At 38.5% G+C, this 20,136-nt stretch overlaps 1 protein-coding gene across 1 annotated transcript in view; it reads left to right on the top strand.

The window, feature by feature from the left end:
* COL3A1 (collagen type III alpha 1 chain) overlaps positions 1 to 17,201 on the top strand; it is a 51,321-nt gene extending 34,120 nt beyond the window's left edge. The window contains exons 21-51 of the mRNA XM_086465520.1: positions 641 to 694; positions 820 to 918; positions 2,072 to 2,125; positions 2,486 to 2,584; positions 2,740 to 2,793; positions 2,919 to 2,972; positions 3,529 to 3,582; positions 3,955 to 4,008; positions 4,214 to 4,258; positions 4,350 to 4,448; positions 4,545 to 4,652; positions 5,133 to 5,186; positions 6,198 to 6,251; positions 6,356 to 6,409; positions 6,994 to 7,047; positions 7,379 to 7,486; positions 7,660 to 7,713; positions 8,205 to 8,258; positions 9,707 to 9,868; positions 9,981 to 10,088; positions 10,581 to 10,688; positions 11,111 to 11,164; positions 11,342 to 11,449; positions 12,055 to 12,108; positions 12,210 to 12,317; positions 13,530 to 13,583; positions 13,806 to 13,913; positions 14,601 to 14,880; positions 15,378 to 15,565; positions 15,755 to 15,997; positions 17,055 to 17,201. Coding sequence (XP_086321646.1) covers positions 641 to 694; positions 820 to 918; positions 2,072 to 2,125; positions 2,486 to 2,584; positions 2,740 to 2,793; positions 2,919 to 2,972; positions 3,529 to 3,582; positions 3,955 to 4,008; positions 4,214 to 4,258; positions 4,350 to 4,448; positions 4,545 to 4,652; positions 5,133 to 5,186; positions 6,198 to 6,251; positions 6,356 to 6,409; positions 6,994 to 7,047; positions 7,379 to 7,486; positions 7,660 to 7,713; positions 8,205 to 8,258; positions 9,707 to 9,868; positions 9,981 to 10,088; positions 10,581 to 10,688; positions 11,111 to 11,164; positions 11,342 to 11,449; positions 12,055 to 12,108; positions 12,210 to 12,317; positions 13,530 to 13,583; positions 13,806 to 13,913; positions 14,601 to 14,880; positions 15,378 to 15,565; positions 15,755 to 15,997; positions 17,055 to 17,201 — 2,928 coding nt within the window. The remainder of the gene's footprint in view (positions 1 to 640; positions 695 to 819; positions 919 to 2,071; positions 2,126 to 2,485; positions 2,585 to 2,739; positions 2,794 to 2,918; positions 2,973 to 3,528; positions 3,583 to 3,954; positions 4,009 to 4,213; positions 4,259 to 4,349; positions 4,449 to 4,544; positions 4,653 to 5,132; positions 5,187 to 6,197; positions 6,252 to 6,355; positions 6,410 to 6,993; positions 7,048 to 7,378; positions 7,487 to 7,659; positions 7,714 to 8,204; positions 8,259 to 9,706; positions 9,869 to 9,980; positions 10,089 to 10,580; positions 10,689 to 11,110; positions 11,165 to 11,341; positions 11,450 to 12,054; positions 12,109 to 12,209; positions 12,318 to 13,529; positions 13,584 to 13,805; positions 13,914 to 14,600; positions 14,881 to 15,377; positions 15,566 to 15,754; positions 15,998 to 17,054) is intronic.
* The last annotated feature ends 2,935 nt before the right edge of the window (positions 17,202 to 20,136 follow it).

Genomic DNA, 20,136 nt, shown 5'->3' with positions numbered 1-20,136 from the left:
ATTTTTAACTAGTAGGTTCAATAAATTTCTAAAGAGCATTCTCACAAAGAAATTCCTGAACTGATTTGTTCAACAAAATAAATAGCAAAAACCCTTACAAATTTTAGATTTCTGTTCCCATCTTAAACCAAAGGAACTTGTGCTGATCTATTTCAAACTCTTAATTTAATAATTGATTGTAGTATTTGCTGAAGCTATGAGGAAACCAAAGATGCACAGTGAACAAATTAATCATATTAAATATATAAATGGGAGCTGCAAATTAAATTTTATAATTCAAATTTCTTGATGGCTATGACAATAGTAGTAAATATAAATATAAAAACAATACAATAGAGCTATTTTCAATATTGAATTAGAAGAAAATAATTGTTCAAGACTGAATGTGTTGGTTTATTTTTGATCTGAATTTAGAAGACTCATGAATAGAGTAACTAATGCAGGGCCTGTTAAAAATAATAGAGAACAGGCGATGATTTCAACAGGAGGTTTATATTCAAAGAGAAGAAAATTCTGTGGACTTTCTTGCTACAGTGAAATGTAATTTCCATCTATTTCTTTCATTAATTTTCATAACAATTTGTCTAATGTTAAATAGTTCCGAAAAAAAAAATCCATATTCTGTTCTCTTATTTGGCAGGGCTCCCCTGGTTTCCGTGGCCTACCTGGTACCAATGGACTCCCAGGTGAAAAGGTATAGGTCTCCCTCTAAAAAAGAACCCCAAACTTCTGGAGAATCCATGTGAATTTGAATGGACAATTTCAGATCCAATATGATGCTGATTTCCTTGTTGTGAATTTCAACATCTCTTTTTTTAGGGTCCTGCAGGTGAACGTGGTAGCCCAGGTCCTCCTGGCCCCAGTGGACCCGCAGGAGAGCGTGGACAAGATGGAGGCCCAGGTCTTCCTGGAATAAGAGTAAGACAGGATGTCTCCAAGAAAACGAGACAGACTCTATTAGAGATGCCTCATCTGACCTGATAGAATAGAGGACCCCAAACAGGAAAAAATTCTATTAGTTCCTTTGAGTACATGTATTCATAATGCAACAGGTAAACATGCAGAGACATGGGGCATTCAGAGAACATCAGTCATAAGTGAGTGAGGAAGCTTAGATGAAGCTGAACATGCTCCCCAGTTTTCAAAGTATGCCATACACTGTCATGAGATATGGCTTTGATGTGAATTAGCACTGGATGATTTTCTGTATTATCTATTTACATTTTAGCGATTTTTATAATTTATTATAAAATGCATTATGTTTATTACATTTAATATTTATTTGGGTTACTGTAAATATATTTATATTTAAATTATTGTTTAAATTGAATTAAATTTAACATTTAAATAATTACATTCTATATTAATTTGTATATTTCAATATACTTAAGTATTATATTTATTGCTTATTTGCAATTAAAATAAAGAAGCTGTTGGTCAGATTTTCGTAGTATGTATCAAGAAGGTTTTAAGAGATAACCTATTGTGTAATAGGTACACAATGTAACAACATTGTGAGCTGTACTAAGATTCAACAACTACTGACAAAAAATACATTGAAATTTAAGTCAGCCTGATTGACAGATTCCGGGAGCTAAACACGATTTTACTGAAAATGAAGATGAACAACTTAAAATATAACAAAAATAATATTCAAAAATATAAAACAAGTTAACTAAAATATGTTATAGATTGTGTTGCTTACAAGTAGAGGCACATAGTCAAAATTGTTTAATTTCTTGGTTTTTACCTCCTGAAATTAGTTTTCTTCCCAAATAATGAAAGAATACATTTTTTGTGCAAGTTGTTTAATGTCTGATGCCCTGATTATATACAATGACTCTCAGAGAAAGTGATGAACTCCTAACAAAAGAATTTGTTAGCTTGCTCCTATTTTTCCCCTTAATGGGGGGGGGGGGGGGGGGGGGGGAGATTTGGAACAGTTTTATTAAAGAGATTGAAATCAAGCAAGGAGTTTAAAATGTATTTTTATATATTTGTATTTATGTATCATAACTTAATACTACACATTTTAAACTGAAGAATAACACTTTTTTTTCTTCAATTGCAGGGTTTGCCTGGAATTCCAGGAAGCCCTGGAAGCGATGGGAAACCCGGCCCTCCAGTACGTACATTGTGCAAATATTTTACATTAGTCCGCCCACTGACCTTACCCTCATCCCACAGTATCTACATGACAGGTTGTTATTATAGTCAGATTAATTGTCTCTTGTTTGTTTGTTTGTTTTAATTACCAGAGCACTTTATACATTGTCTCACTGTAATAACATTCCATAAATCTTGTCATTTAATACTATTTAAAATATAGAATATACAGAAGCTTAGTTGAAACACAGAACACATAACAAGTTTTGAAGGATGATGTCTCTAGCCTGATCTCACCCTCACTATTTACTGACCCAAGGATATTCATTTATTTCCCCTAATAGATGCCATGTCTTTATTTCTTATTTGCTTATCCCAGGGTAATCAGGGTGAATCTGGCCGCTCTGGTCCACCTGGCCCTCCAGGCCCACGTGGCCAACCAGGTGTAATGGGTTTCCCTGGTCCTAAGGGCAATGAGGTGAGTGGGATTTCTCCACGTCTCCTGTGCTTACGCTTGATCAATAAAATGTTAAAATAAATTGCTCTGTAGTGGGGCTATCTCATGCTACAACTTCAGGTCATTGTATACTGACCAGAACAAGTACATTAAATGTGATCTTTCTCTTTTGTAAGGGTGCACCAGGTAAGAATGGAGAAAGAGGCCCTGGTGGAGCACCTGGAGCACCTGTAAGTACATTAACATTTTGTTTAATAATACAATAATTTAATAATGACAATATAAATAATAACTTGGAGAGTCTTACAAAAATTATATCAACCCATAACTACAGCCTAATTTTGTCTTTGTGTAGGGTCCTGCTGGGAAGAACGGTGATGTTGGTCTCCCAGGTCCTCCTGGTCCTACTGTAAGTGAGTTCATCATATAAGAGGCTATTACCAGTTACGGTCAAGATGGCATCTACAGATAGAGACTGTGAATTTAGGGGAAGGAAAATCTTTTTAATGATATAAAGAAACCTCCTTTTACGAAGACAAATAAAAGAGCTGCTCTTTGCCATTATTTTAATAAATTCTCAAAACTTTGTTACGAGAAACCGGAATCAGGTATATCTGGTATAAGTTGAAATGCAAAGTCAATTTAGAGCTCTTATAGATCTACCACCTTTTCAAATTGAAGCATGTTGTTTCTCCCTTTAACATTTATAGCATTTTAGACTAGTATCAAGTATAAATGTGTCTGCTGAATTACATCTAATGGTTGGCATGAAAAGAGCAAATACCAGAACACCAAGATATATTAGTCTGGGGGACTGTATGATGCTGTCACTGGATCATGATAAAGAAGCCTAGATTAGAGGTGATGTGGAGGTGCTTATGTAATTTGATATAATTTGATATGTGCTCAGAAAATTTCTTCTTTTTTTTTTTTTTTTTTTTTTTTAATCTTTTGTTTGATTCTAGGGTGCTTCTGGGGAGAGAGGAGAACCAGGACCATCAGGCCCACCTGGCCTCCAGGTGATGTGTGTTTAATTGTTAATAGACTAACACCCTCACATACCGCTCCCTCCCGCCAAAAAAAAAAAAAAAAAGAAAATAATAAAGAAAGGAGACACCTAAACATTTTCACTAGAGTGCATGTCATCGTATTTTGAAGTAAGACAGATCAACCACTTGACAAGTTATTGTTTAGTAGTTCATAATTGCAAACCAGATGGCTAGCTCAGTAGATTATGTCACATAAAACCTCTAGCTATCAAATTAGCACTTCCTACTTTGTAAAGAATTGGAACAATTTGGGTAAAATCGTTATAACAAAAAAAAAATCTGGATAGGAAAATCAATAATTTATCTATGTATCATGGATGATAATACTGTTCCTTCATATAGGGATTGCCTGGTGGCCCAGGACCAGCTGGAGAGAATGGAAAGCCTGGAGAACCAGTAAGTAGTATTTCTGTTTTTCTGAGTAACAAAAAATATGTAAGAAGTTCTTCCTAGATTACATTCCCAAATTGAGACATCGATCAGCACTCTGCAGAGCAGAGAAGTCTGATTTTGGGGAAAACGTGTGAGAGAAACAGGTTGCTGACCACAATATAGATTTACTAAGTGCATTAATAACTTGCTTTTATTTTCTCATAAACAGGGGCCAAAAGGTGATATTGGAGGACCTGGATTCCCAGGCCCTAAGGTAAATCAAACAGCAATGTTTCTATAATGACACGAATGAATTAACAAACTATGAACCTGAAAACAAAGAATAATGCATTTCTTTGTCACAGGGTGAAAATGGTATCCCAGGTGAACGTGGTGCACAGGGTCCACCAGGACCTCCTGGAGCAAGAGGTGGGCCAGGTCCTGCTGGCTCAGAAGGTGCCAAGGTACCCACAGACTTGTTTGCTTTCCTGTTATTGTGTCTAGCGTCCAGGCTATTTTTTTTTTTTCCCTAATTTTTTTTTTTTTTTTTAACTCTTTAGGGTCCTCCTGGACCCCCTGGTGCCCCTGGAGGCACAGGGCTGCCTGGCTTACAGGGAATGCCAGGAGAAAGAGGAGCTTCTGGAAGTCCTGGACCAAAAGGGGATAAGGTAACAAACCCACACTCTGCCCGTTTTATGCTAATTTAGTGTTAGCTTCCCACAAGGTACTGGGCTTGTTAACATCTTCACTTTTGGCCTGATTTCAGAGTTGCAGACTGTATAGCAGTACTGTTGATTTAGCAGTGTTATATGGGTCCTATATGTTAAAAAAGATGGATTTTCCACCTAGTTTTATACACTAGATACTTTGCTGGGCTGGATCTCTTGGGGGAAAGGTACAACAAAACAGTTCTAATGAAGCTAATAAACAATGAGAATAGTTCATACCATTGGCCAACATCTTGGCGTAGACTCCATTTTGAATCAATTTGGTGGTTTTTTCCATCACAATATTCAGTGTTTGGTGCTGACTATTGGGCAGAATATCATCCCCAATTTTAGATTTGTATGAGAGCCTCTCCTCAGTAATGTTTTAATTCTTCTTATGCTTGCTTTTTGCTTATGCTTTTTATGTCTTACGCTTGCTAGGGAGAACCTGGTGGCAAAGGTGCTGATGGCATTCCTGGTGCAAGAGGAGAGAGAGTGAGTAGTCTTTAAACATCCAACAGTCAGGTAGCTTCACACAGTCTACACTTAGAACATGAGAAAACTTAGAGTAAATAAATACTGTCTAGGAGAGGTAAAGTAGTAATCCCATTGTATTTCATTCCAGCAGTGCAAATCTGGCTTTGTAAACTAAATTAGACTCAATATTATTTTTTGTGATTACAGCTGCTTGGGTAGATATAATAGAATTTTTTGCAAGCAGAAAATTACAGTTAATTGGGACAATATTTTGGTGGGAAAGCAGCAATACAAAAGTAGAGAAGATGTTACTAGCTTCTTAAATCTAGCTGACTGGTGAGGGTAATGCTGGTTATAATGAAGCACAAAAAGACATCAAGATAGAAGTATTCTGTATGAGACTACTTAACTACAGGTTACTATATATGATATATTTATACATCTATATAGTGTATACACATAAAATAGACACTTGAAATATATACATATACCTAATGAGTGTATGCAAGCGGTATAGACATCAAAGTAGTGAGGGATGACAAATATAAAAAATGCAGCTTGTATGAGTTGGAGGAAATACAAAAAATCTGTTTCAAACCATAAGGTACGCACTAAAATCTCAAGAAAGAAAAATGTCAGGGAGCTAGTCAGGAGGTGTTGAACACATACTGAAGAAATGTGGACAAATTATCTATATGAAAAGTTAGGGCCATGAATACCTTTTATTGCCTACCATTGAAAGAAATCTCTTAACTTTGGGTGGGTTTGGATTAGGTTTAGGCTTTAGGAGGAAAAAAGAAAAAAAGACAAACACTATATAGTTGGAGACCTCTCATGTTGCAAAATAGTGTGATCTCGGAGTGTCACTCCAAAGTGTAGTGTGCAACAGCACACTGGCATTGTAAACTGACTTCCATTTAAATATCTTTAGCAACCTGTTTACACGGAAATATAAATCCTGTTGATCAAAAGACAGGAATTAACATTGTCACATTTTCATACAAAATATATTATTTTCTAATTGTTTAGGGTAATGTAGGTCCCATCGGTCCTCCTGGTCCTGCCGGCCCACCTGGAGATAAGGTAAAATATCCTCCATAATGATGTTTGATACCATAAAGAATCACACTAGTGGATGTCTTATGGGAGGAAGAGAAACACCTAGTAATCATTCTTGTTCCTCACAGGGAGAGACTGGTCCAGCAGGTGCCCCAGGTCCAACGGGTTCCCGTGGTGGTCCTGTAAGTGATAGTGCTTTTCTTCCACTGTAACGTTACCATGGTCCCTGTAGCCTAGTATGGATATGAGTGTTGCACCTACCCTATCAGGAACACCTGTGGCTTGAGTTCAAAATAAACTAAGCTCATTCAGCTCCTGTTGGCTCCTGGGATTTACAGATGTTAAGGACTTCAGAAAATCACTGCTTTTAAGACTGTAAAGGGGTCAGATGGCTGTAGAAACAGTTCAGGGCAAGAGCATGAGCAATAGTTTTTTTCATCTTGTCTTACAGTTAAGTAAACTTTTCACAATACTCATATTTATTTTTTAGATTGATAAAACAACACAATTAATGGATTGTTCTCAGGGTTTGTACAGGTGTAACTGAGATCAGTTTGTCACACTTTACATAATTATCAAATAACTCCTGAACAGTTCTTTTTAGAACTCCGGAGCAACTGTTTTGGTGTTTGGGTTAGGTTTTTTTTTCTTCCAAAAGCTGATAAGACAAAGAAACTTCAGCAGTATTCACAGGAGGGTTCTCTAACTTGTAAAGCGAAGTCTATCTTTCTAACACCTTCCATTGCTGACATGATGTTTTCTACAGGGTGAACGAGGAGAGCAAGGTCTTCCTGGACCTGCTGGCTTCCCTGGAGCTCCAGTAAGTATAAATATTTTAAAGCAATTTAATGTGATTATCAGTTTTTATTCTCTCCAAATTCATCCAAATCTCAGAAAGGCTTGCTGTAACCTCTTTTAATATACATACCTGCTACATACATGTGATTTATTTGCTACTCTTTCTGTACTCAGTCACACAGAGAGCAACATTGCAACAATCCTTCCCTTCCTGTACTGGTAGATCAATAGCATTCACATTTAATTTAATGTTTAAATTCCCTTCAGAAGAGTATCTGCATAGGGTTTCTCATCACAGTGATATCATCTGCATTTTTTGAGTTGTAATATACAACAATATAATTTTTCTACAGGGCCAAAATGGGGAACCTGGTGGGAAAGGAGAAAGAGGGCCACCTGGTCTAAGAGGAGAGGCTGGACCTCCTGGAGCTGCAGGTCCACAAGGTGGTCCTGGTGCACCAGTAAGTTTTTGCTGTTCCTTATTGCTACAAAGAGAGGTTTCTTCTGTTCTCCCTCAGCCTCAAGGTGGCCGGGCCCAAGCACCAGCTTTTGGAATGCCTAAAACTTAATGACACCTCCAAAAATTTTAATCTATCTATCAAATAATTCGCTTTATCTGTTTCTTTTCATGTAGGGTCCACCTGGTCCCCAAGGAATAAAAGGAGAACGTGGATCTCCTGGAGGCCCTGTGAGTATTACTTTGACTTAGTCACTGATAAATGACTCTATCTACAGCAAATGTGATGTAAATGAAAAACAAGACCTTCAGTGACTTTAGTGTTGGCAATTCAAGAATAATGAAAGTGTTCCAGAAGGAATAATTAAAGTTGAGGTGTTTGGTAATCTAGATTACAGTGATTTTAATATAAGTAAGGTGCCAAAACAGCTTTTGGCACAATGACTCAAAGCTCTAAAGTGGATTATCTCAACAGTTCTTAGACTACAAACCGTCTTTGCCAAGTTTCTCAGAGCTCATTAGTTCACCTTTAAGGAACATATGGGACGTTCTCTTGGGGAAAAAAAAAAAAGTGACTTTCTTGTTCGGTTTCAGGACACTTAATTCAGGTTTCAAACAAAACAATTAAATGTAATTTAAAGTCAACTGTTGCATAAAAATCTATTTGTTCATGTTTTTCCAGTCTTCAGAAAATGACAACTAAAAGTATCGACCTTTTATAGGGTGCTGCTGGTTTCCCTGGTGCTCGTGGTCTACCTGGTCCCCCTGGTAGCAATGTAAGTTGTCTTATCCCCCCTTTTCTTTTATACTTACCTTCTGGATATATTTAGACACATATAAATATTTGAAACTATATTAAGCTGTATGCACCTTGACATGAACATAACATAAGCAAAAGCATTCTGAATATGCTTGGACTTAGGGAAAAAAATCTGCAAAACAGAGTTTACTCTCTTGTTATTTCATATGGAATAGCAATTCATTTACTTACTGTCTTCTATTATGGTTTGCTTTCCAAAGTCCATCAGAGTTAGCAGAGTCCTCCTCCTGTGTCAGGTCGTTGAGTATTTCTCTTGGTGGCAGACATTCTGTCTTCTCTCTTGCTCTTTTATGATGCAAGAAATATTAAATTCAGGATCTTGACTTTGTTGGCATTTTCAAAACTACATTTTGTAGATCACTGTTGAGAATTTTTTTTAGTTGCCTGTAGAATGAAATGGCATAAGATTTAATTATCTTTGGACAGAGGAGTTTGGAAAGATTCTTTTGGCAAAGTTTCTCTGGCCTACATCAGAGGTTTAATTACCACTCTGCAGTGTCCTATTATAAAAACATATGCTGATGCCTTAGCTAATTCCAGTACTTACTATGTACCAGCTAATTCCAGTACTTATTATACTTATGAATCAGCTTTCTTCACACGCAGTACAATATCTGTGCATAAAGAAAAGCTGTTTCATAATGTCCTTGCGTGTTCAACATGCACCTTCTTTTGACTCGCAGAGTAAAAATTAGATTCTGATTTTTGCTTCTTTAAAAATCAAGAAAATACAATGGATTTACCCATTTTAAAATAAAAAATTATAAGTTATGCTTTGCTGTACAGTAACTGAGATAGATAGAAATTAAGAAAAAATCTGTTTATTCAAATATAAAAGAATTTATTTTCTGTCTTATAGTTACAGACAGATAAAAATTAGAATATTCCTGAATAAAAAGAAAAAGTAGGATTTTATTTAAGGTACTATTAAAGTCTATGTAATTCTTTCCATTGATTGGCTGAGCTGAGAGTTTTAATGAAAGACATTTCATTCTGTATGTGTCCAAGACACCACCTTAAAGGTATCTGGCATGAGTGATTCCAGAAATCAGGAGAGTCTGCTGACATTTCAAATTTCTGTGGTAGAGCCATGAGTCAGGAATGTGTATCCTATGTTGGATGCATTACAACCACTGGGCATCCAAAACATGCAGGTGTTGCATTATGTAAATGGTATGACCAGAGAGTAGGGAGAAAAAAAATAGCAGTTTTGAAAGTAGCAAGCAAAAGGATTCTCTTTATAAGACCAGGTCAGATTTGGGTGCATGGAGGTTGGACCTCAAATCCACCTTCAGGCAATGATTCAAGCCTGGTTGGCTTTTATAAGGAAAGATCAACACCAATAAGCATGTGCTACTGTTTCAGGTAATATAGCTCACACGCTTCTTTTTAAAATTCTTTTAGGGTAGTCCAGGTCCTCCTGGTAACGCAGGGCCTGCAGGCAAGGATGGGCCTCCTGGACCCCCTGGTAGTGCCGGTTCTCCTGGTGGTCCAGGACCTGCTGGAACAAGAGGTGAGCCCGGCTCACCAGGTGAAAAGGGGCCACCAGGCGCACGAGGAGAAAGGGTAAGTACACATCCAGCCAGGGACTGTTACACCAATAGAGAGGGATTATGTCTGTCAAGAATAAGCAGCCACCTATGCTCAGTATTGACTGATCTGACCTTTTCTTAAACAGGGGGCACCAGGTGAACCAGGTCCTCAAGGCATTGTTGGCGGTCGGGGTAACACAGGTTTGCCAGGTCTGCGTGGCCCGAGTGGTCCACCTGGTATGGCAGGTACCAAGGTGAGAGCACGTTCACTGCAGCAACAGCCTCAAAGCTAACGCAACAACTGTTATCCAGCTGCTAAAAATAGCTTAGAGATATGATAAGTAATGAATGTGTTGGGTTTGTTTTTTTTTTTTAATGCTTTTTAGTCCAGAGACTACAGAATTTACAGCTATTTGTGTTTATATCTGTAAGATCAGGCTTTAAAATGTCTGGTAACCAGCAGCTGTGGTTGTGAGGTTTCTTACCCATTTGATTATATCTTAGTTAACAAAAAAGTAAGGAACATTCCTAGGATTCAATGCACAAATATTACCAGTAACAAAAAGAAACCATTTTGGCCAAGTTTTTCTCTTTCTTGTTTTGAGTATTCACAATCACCAAAGTCACACTGGCCCTTCTTTTTTAGGTCTCTTTCATAATCACTGCATGTTAATTTAAAGGTGCATAATATGATAGTATTTCATGTGTACATTATCTGCAATGAAATCCTTTCCTTGTTTGTTCAGGGCGAAGATGGTAAACCAGGCACCAATGGTGTGCCAGGAGAACGCGGTGCTCCTGGTCCACAAGGTCCCATTGGGCAAAGAGGCTTACCTGGAGAGCCTGGCAGAGATGTGAGTGGATGTGGTAGACTGTCTTGTTAGCTCGGGAGTTACAAACAGGAGACTCTGGGAGTAAATATGCTTTAAGGTTCACAAAGCCTCCCTTAAGTGCTTGATGCACAGGGGCCTGGGCATATTGCATTCTCATGTAAGGTGGTGTAGCCTGTTGTCTCTGCTATACCTTTCACTACCTTTGGACCACATCTCTGTCTCACTTGGAACTGAAGAAAAGCCTGCACCACGCTCCTACAAAATAATGCAGGTCTTACAGAGCTTTAATGGGCCACTCCACCTCCAGGAACTCATCCTTCTTGAAGACTCTCTTTCTTTGAGCATTATTTAAGCTTACTGGAAAACAAGCTGTCTATTCATCACCTAGTTTACAAAAAACTGTACCACTTTTTTTTTTTTCTTTTTCTTTTTTTTCCCCCCAGGGTAACCCTGGCTCAGATGGCTTGCCTGGACGTGATGGATCCCCAGGAGGCAAAGTAAGAATCACCAATATCTTTAGATTGCCGATTAAATATTATGTAGAGACAACAATGTATGTAGCCTATGCTAGGTAACTTATTCCTTGAACTCCTCATGCTCCACTGAATATATTCTTTACATTGTAGTTCTGTAAAACTTTAAATTTTTATCCTGTCAACTGTTACTATCTGCAGGGTGACCGTGGTGAAAGTGGCTCTCCTGGCCCTCCGGGACCTCCTGGTCACCCTGGTCCTGCAGGTACCAGCGGTGCACCTGGAAAGGCCGGTGAAAGAGGATTCCAGGTAAGACCAAAGTAAATAGCTTACTGCTTATTTACATACCTTTTCTATGCAAAGTCCATTTCAGGCAGTAATAAAGTGGAAGTTTAGAAGAGTCATACACTGGTTACTTGGCATTGAGGATCTCTTTTATAAGAACATCAAGTGGAAAGATATCACAGTTTGTTCCTCATAACTGTATATAAATTAAGCTCAAAATCCATGTACTCCTTAGGACACCAAAAAGCACATCATCCCACCAGGCCCTATGTTAATTTCCATCCCATCTGGTGCTCATGCAGCGCAAGCGATGTTATTTAAAGGAGTAACTTATGAAGTCTTCAAGTTATTTCTTAGAAGTGCTGACACCAGCACAGCTTGAGCATTGAGCACCTCACAAAAATGAAGGGGTCTAGGTCATGTAGTATGTATCAGTGCCTACAAGCAGCTGAGTAGGCTAACCTTGGTACAAAAATTGGCCAAAATTCTTGCTGATTATGTAGCGTGCGTGGAGCTTCCTCTTGTTTCCGAACAGATGCTGGCTTTGAACATACTGCTTGTCTGGATATAAAAAGTTGGTCTAGTCAACTCCAAGTGATCCATATTATCTTATTCTTATTGTGTCACAGGGTCCACCTGGCCCTCCTGGCTCTGCTGGTCCTGCTGGCGCTCGTGGTCCTGCTGTAAGTCATATTGAAAGTATTTGTGATACCATGCATTCGCTATTTCATGCTATTTGGGCATTTCTCTTATTTCTTTATATATTGAAAATCTACTCTTAAAGGGTCCTCAAGGTCCTCGTGGTGATAAAGGTGAAACGGGTGAACGAGGCAGCAATGGCATAAAGGGTCATAGAGGATTTCCTGGCACCCCTGGTCTCCCTGGTCCTCCTGTGAGTATTTTGCGTTTGACTGGGAATTGTAGCTTTTCTTAGTTTCTGTGATTTAGAGCCCATGTAATTAGCTGGCCTTAACTAGTTTACTGACGAAAGAAAAAAATTACAAAGAACCTGTGCAATTTGATTTTTCAAGTGTGTTCAAAAGTCCAGATTCCCTGAATCAACCTGAAAATAAGTATTAATAAAGAACTGGAAGAAGCTGCTAGGAGCTAAAGCTGAGTTTGCTATAATCCCTTTCACCTATGTGCCTGCCTTTGACTGGAACAAACACTTTTTGCATTCATTTATATAGGCTATTCCTGATTAAATTATAAAAAAAGTAGAAATAGGAGTTGAAATATTTAGAAATCTGTGCTAGACAGACAGCTAAATCCATGAAAAAAGTTGGGGTCTAACTACCTCTCTTCTGTGACGCATCTTTTGTGGTAATTAATATTAAGGAAAAATGGGCATGAAATTGTAAACTATAGGATTGTAAACACGCACTACCATTTTGAACAGTTCTTAATAGCAAAAAGAATTGAAGGGTAATAGACAGGCATGTCCTAGGTTTTATACTGAAAAGAACTATTAATAGCACTCATGATATGAGTGAGAATCAAGAAACCAAAACTCACTCTCAATCTGCCAGTGATGGCAAAAAGATGGAAGTGTACACTATAAATACTACCACTATCAATCTGTTTAACAACACACTATAATACGTCTAACATATGCCATGAGTAAAAAAAATGAAACTGATAAATTCTTATTTACACCCTGACAGTGAGATGATGAATAATTTTTAAACGTATGACTCTGTGGTGTGTAAATAGGGCAAATTTTTTTAAGGCAGTTGAAAACATGAGTGTTTGTCAAATTATTTAAATAACTTTACTGGTAATATGAATAAAACTGAAGCATTTGGAGCCTATAGCTATGTATTCTTATGAATACAAGATTTCATCCAAAGCTCATTGATGTCAGTTGGCTTTCTTGCATTTTGGATATCACTGATATTTTTTCATATAGAGGACACTTGATTTGTTGGGGTTTTTTTATCTGGTTAAAGAATGGCAACCATTCTCTCTCATATCTGACGTATAGTCTTTTTGTAAAGATGTATTTTATATAATCTTAAAGTTGTTTTCAATGTCTTTAAGGTACATCCAGCTATTTCCAGAATATTACTGGAAGGTGTATGACTTGCTTTTCTCTTCTTCATAGGGACCCCTGGGTCCACAAGGTGCAATTGGAAGTCCAGGAGCTTCAGGTGCAAGGGTAAGAAACACTCCTTCCTTAGCATAACTGGAAGGAAGAGTCAGACTGTTTGGTTTAAATAAATAAATAAATAAATTGACCATCTTAAGAGGCAACAGCTGAAGAAGGAGAAAACACTTGATAAATCATACAGAAATGTTTGAAATATCTCACAAAGTATTGCTGAATTTGAGGTTATCTAGTAAACTATTTTGACAATATTATTTGTGTTCAACGTTTTAGGGTCTCCCAGGACCAGCTGGCCCACCTGGAAAAGATGGTACGAGTGGCTATCCAGGTCCAATTGGTCCTCCTGGACCCCGTGGCAACAGAGGTGAAAGTGGCCCTGCAGTAAGTAAATTGTTTAATTGTTTCTACAGTTACACATCTGTAGGGATTATTCATGAAACATAGGGCTCACTCCCATTTAAATATCTCCCTCAGAAAATTCTGTATTTCATGGACAGAGTTTGTGGTAGGAGATGTCTAGCTATCAAGGCTAAATCCCCCCAAAATACAGATCATTTGTAGTTCAGTGTAACTATTGATGCACTGGGTATTGTGTTAATCTCAGACAATCAATCGACTTTACTGCATACAATGGGAAGGTAGATCTCCTCTTTACTTCAGAGCACAGACTCCCTTTGTGTCTTGGAAGCCATGAAATGGGTTTCCTAGACTCCTCTAGAGAGGCCAGCGCTGCAAAGGTCACTAGCATAGTCACTTCTCCTAAAGCCAAGAAATGGTAATTCTCTGGATTTTGGTGGAAAGAGTTCCTTCTCCTTTTCACAGCCCAGACCGAAGAAGGGCAGTCAGAGCTTGACAAAATTAAGAAAAGAAAACTCCAATTATAGGAAAATAAAGGCCTGAGAAGTCTAATAGATGTTTATACATAGCAAATGTCATTATTTAACAAATAAGTAAATTAAACGTTTATGTGGGAATTCTCTTTTTTTTTAAGATTAGAGCCCACACAGACTTTATTTTTAACCTGTGATCTCTACTCAGCACTATGTTCTCTTTTTTTTTTTTTTTTAGGGTCCACCAGGCCAGCCTGGTCTTCCTGGTCCTTCTGGTCCTCCTGGTCCATGTTGTGGAGGAGCAGTTGGCCTGGGTGCTGCTGAAAAAGGTCCAGTGGGCTATGGGTATGAATATAGAGATGAGCCAAAAGAAAATGACATCAACCTGGGTGACCTCATATCTTCAATGAAATCAATTAACAACCAGATTGAAAACATCATTAGTCCTGATGGGTCACGGAAGAATCCAGCTCGTAACTGCAGAGATCTGAAATTCTGCCATCCTGAGCTCAAGAGTGGTATGTTAGGTTTTTATTTTCACCAATGGTAGCAGATCTTGATTTTTTTTTTTTCATGAGTGCTCTTGCCTTTGAGTATTTAAATGCAGAGATCTGCCAGAAAAATTTGCGTTCTTTTTTAACAAGTGTCGTGACAGAAATGATAGATGTAATCATAATTTTAAACTTTAATTTACTATGCTTTTATACTGTATATATGCTGACTTTACTCCACTCTTACATATTTATAAGTGAACATTTGTTTAAATAATTTTTAAAAACCCATGACAAGTATAAGTCCTACATTTATTTCAAATGTCAGTCATATCACAGTATTCACATGAACTCAGTATACTTTTATATCATATTATCTTCTGTGACATCTTTTCTGTCAAAATTAATATGCTTCCTAATTTGGCTCAGGAATCTGGTATAGAAATAAGCTTCACCATCATGCAGTCAGATTATTCTCCAAATATATTAAGCCCCTTAACAATTTTTTTTTTTTTAACCTCTAGGAGAGTACTGGGTTGATCCTAACCAAGGCTGCAAGATGGATGCTATTAAAGTATACTGTAATATGGAAACAGGTGAGACATGCCTCAGTCCTAATCCCAGCACTGTGCCAAGGAAAAACTGGTGGACCAGTGAAAGCAGTGGAAGGAAACACGTTTGGTTTGGAGAATCTATGAATGGGGGCTTCCAGGTAAGAAATTATCACAGTTAACAGACCAAAAAGTAGTGCACACTTTGTGCTCACATACATCACAATGTACTAAAAAATAATCCTGAAATTAAACTAAGCTAAATATTTGTTGCATGAAATAATAACTATATGGACTGCCCCTAGACACTATTAAACAAAAAATGTTGCTTATGTGTATGTACTCTGCAGTTCAGCTACGGAGACCCTGAGCTTCCAGAGGATGTCTCAGAAGTTCAGCTGGCCTTCCTCCGCATCCTCTCCAGCCGTGCCTCCCAGAACGTCACCTACCACTGCAAGAACAGCATTGCCTACATGGATCAAGCTAGTGGAAATGTTAAAAAAGCTCTGAAACTGATGAGCTCTGTGGAAAGTGAGATCAAGGCTGAAGGAAACAGCAAATTCACATATGCTGTTCTAGAAGACAGTTGTACTGTGAGTAAACAAGACTTTAGTATGATAATTTAATCAATAATTCCCTCTAGAGGACTAGATCCATAATAAAGGAAGAGAAAGCTTTGCATGACCTGAGTAAGGAAAGGCCACAGCTGCACCTAACTGGGGAAATTTCAATTCTATACACCACAAGTAATCACTCCTGTAGCAACTGTAGAAAGTGAGGTGCACTTCCATTTAAATCTGTGCTTTACAGGTATCTCCTTGCTTTAGAGTCAAAGTCAGTGAAGTCATAGTAACCAAGTTTTGATCCATCCCATGTCAGCTCTAAAACTATGAGCAGTAGGCATCATCCTAATCATACAGAGAAATCAAGGCTGGCTGATACAAGCCATGGGTTGTGATTAGGGGAACAGTCTTTTTGCAGATGCAACATTGCTCCACTGGGCCATGCTCACTGCAGCAGGAAGTACTAGAGAGGAGCAGTAACATCAATGAGCATGCTGGTCTACAAGCATCTGCAGCCTTCTCAGTAACAAATACCAAACACTATAATACCATCTACAATTTGTCCCTCCTGCTGTTTAAGGTCTCAAAAGCACAACAAACAACACTGATGTGCATGGCAAACCTGACGTTTAAAGATGCATGAACATGTGTACTTTGCAGCCACTTTGCGGCCATTTCTTTAATGTGAACACAAGGAGCTACCTCATTACTGCTGTCACTTTTTCCTGAGGCCAAAACCACTTTGCAAATAGAGTAGCCATTTATACCATCTCCAGCACACAGCCCACGTTTCAGTCCTAAGTCAGGGCACCGGTGCCACTCCAGAGTACTCTACTGTCCATCAGAATCCTCTCCCTTCCAAGCTGCAAGGTCTATATCCCTATACGACCTCGCATAAAAGGTCCAGAAATTATAAATGTCTATCTACATGTTCATTTCTACAGAAATTGCAACCAGTTTTCATGGTGTCAAGGGGTACATGTTAACAGGGAAAGTATGAAGTCCATTAAACTGTAGGATAAGTTTCACACAACCCAACACTGATTTCTCTAACGTTTTCTTTTTTCTTTTCTTTTTAACTTCACAGAAACACACTGGTGAATGGGGTAAAACAGTCTTTGAATACAGAACACGCAAGACAATGAGGTTGCCTGTGATTGATATTGCACCCATAGATATAGGTGGCCCTGATCAGGAATTTGGTGTGGACATTGGCCCGGTCTGCTTCCTATAACTCAAAGACCCTGCTCTTTCTGAAACCCCAGCAAACAGATTCACACTCCAACTGTGCTCCTTTGTTTTAGCCTTGTCAGCTACTACAGGTGACCATCTGTATCCCAGTTATTTATTAACAAAATTTCTGGGGGAAAAGTCAATTTGATATTAAGGGTTATTTTTTTGCTATTACACAAAGTACAGTAAAAATGCTTTTTTGCTCTACTTTTTTTTTTTTTTACCAAATTCCATCTTCAAAACATGTCTCCATGGTGCTATAATACAACTTCAACACTTAATAAAACAACACTGTGTTCTATTATTTGAATGTTAGCCAATTTACAAAGCACTGATTGCTCCCAGTAATAAAGTTTACCCTTCTTTCTAAGATGCAGTCCATAAAGCTAGAAAGACCTCCCTGTTTCAACTACCTCAACATGGACGGAAACTGGGATGTGTTTGATGAGTAAAACTAAAAATCAATCAAATCAATCAAAACACATTGGACCCATTGGTCAATTCAGTGGAATCATTTGGTACAAAATCGTTTATTTCTGTACTGATTAGCTATGAAAAAGTACAGTTTATTTTAAGAATTTAATACCTTAATGTCAGTAGTCACCATAATTTTATTGTTGGATTGTATTCTGTTATCAAAGGTGCTTCTCTACTTTCCTGTCATTGCTGGTCAAGACCACTAAAATTAGGGAAGTGTAAAAGATTAATATGATGGTGCTAATGTATTTTTCACTCCTAACTCTGCAAGTCAGGGTTATTGACTTGCTTAAAAAAAAAAAAGGTAAAGGATTTAAAGCAATTGTAAATGTCTCCTGTCAAAGATTGTCATTGGCATGTCATAGTTGAGAACTTTCTCCCTTCGCTCTCTAAAAGTCAATAAAGATGCAAAATTGTGAACAACTTCTGTCATGTTAACACATTTGTAGTGTTGAAGGTTAACCATTTTCATAAGCTTTTATATGGTTGTTGGTCTATTCCTTCAGAGACACATAATAAAAATATCTTAATAAAATTCCTTGTTGTTTCATAAAACTGACTTTCTCTCTTTTTTTCTTAAATTTTACTATTTGTATCTCTTCAAACAAATTGAAAAGGCAGGACACAATTCTGGTATCACTTTAACTGATTTTTCTAAGACTTTGCTTGAAGGAAACTTGGTAATGCTAAAGGATGCAATTTATGCCATCCTATGAAATTTTCTTTCTTACTTTTTCCACTCCATCCAGTGGCTCCCTTTTTTCAAGTACAGTGAGTTTGTCTGACTATCATCATGAATTCAGCTCTCACAGTGTCTTGGTTTGAAAAGACAGGTGTCTGTGGAGGAAGGCAGGAGCCTCCCTTGAAATGGAAAGTGCAACCCTCTTCCCTCCAAATTATTATAATTTTGAAATTAACGGGCCTTCAGGCAAAGATATGGGGAATAGGAATAACAGTTCTTTACTAATATATATAACACAAGGCAGGGAAAAACAAACAACCCACTGGTTTACACTGACAGAGTCAGAAATACAACCTGACACCCTGTTAGGGTGGCAGTAGCAGTCCGATAAGATGCTGGCTGCAGTCCTCCTGAAGCGATGGATGTAGTTCTGTGGAAGCAGCAATCAGGTAAAAGAGTCTGATCTTCCTCCGAAGGTCCAGTGGTAGGTAGCTCTTGTCCTCTGGAACTCCAGTGGGGGGAAAAGCTCCTCTGGGAATCCAGTGGAAGAAGGCTGCTAGAGTGTTCAAAATCTCCGTTTTTATTTGGCATGGACTGCTTGTCTCCTCCTAGCACAACCCCCCCCCCCCCCCCCCCCCCCGGGCGGAGCATCTCACAATGGGATGGGGAGTCGTGAAGCAGTTCCTTGATGGGCCATTAACAGAAGATAGCCCAGGAGCGAGTTATCGATGGGTCAGGCGATAAGGCATTGTTGTGCCCATTAACAGCAGATAGTCCAGAGGGGGGAGGCAGGGAGCACCGCCCCACCTGGTCTCAACAGCTCCTGAAGATGGTAATAGAATATTTTTTTTCCTTTTGGCACATTTTACACTGTAACCCAGGACACACAGCAAGATCCAGAACAGCACCCATGCACCTAGGCAGATCAGTTTGGAGGAAATACAAGAGCTTAATCCTCCCTCCCTGCAAAAAAAAATACCTACTTCAGTCTAAGTAAATAGGCAGTCATAGGCTACTATAACTTCAGATGGCAGCTTAAATAAACGGCCTAAGGGCCTCCTGTTGTGTGATAGAGGCACTAGCAGTTTGATGAAGCTGATAGTCTCCGCATCTTGATATTTTTGTGGCCATTGAACCTGCACAACAAACGCATCCCCAGATCTTAGCAAAAATTCAAGGACCTGCAGTTACCATGGTAGTTTGGCAGTGCCTGACCTTCAGACCAAAAGAAGGAAATTAGCCGCACACCAGAATCCAGGACATAAAACCTTTCCCAGAGGTAGGTGCTGATAGATGCTACTCACTTTTTCCCATGAAGGAAGATAGAGAGCCTGCCCCCACATCATTACCGCACTGCCACATGTTGCTCCACAACCCAGGATCATTAAGGACCCTCTATAATAAGGTCAGACAACAAAAATTAGGGAGAAAAATATTCAGATTCTTAAAGGTTCTCATTGATGATGATGGATCACACATACTCTGAGAATACTTTCTGTACTGGACCAAGCAGGAAAAATGGGCAGAGAAATGCTTGTTTTTTCAAGAAACCTCACCAGATTTGGGTCTGAGCCAAGACACTGCCCTGCTCTGGCATCATGGAATTTGGATGTGCCCACACAGCACCAGAACAGTGAGGGGAGACCTTAACAGCACAAATTCAGTCTCAACATAGGGACAACTGTACTTAATGCAACATAGAAGAATAGTGCAAATAATCCATAAAAAACTTTGGCATTCAGGAAACCTCCTCATTTTATGGTGAAAATAGCTACTG

Source organism: Leptosomus discolor, chromosome 5 (genome assembly GCF_034619465.1).
Source record: "Leptosomus discolor isolate bLepDis1 chromosome 5, bLepDis1.hap2, whole genome shotgun sequence".
NCBI classification, from domain to species: Eukaryota; Metazoa; Chordata; class Aves; order Leptosomiformes; family Leptosomidae; genus Leptosomus; species Leptosomus discolor.
This window is presented reverse-complemented; position numbering and strand designations above follow the sequence as displayed.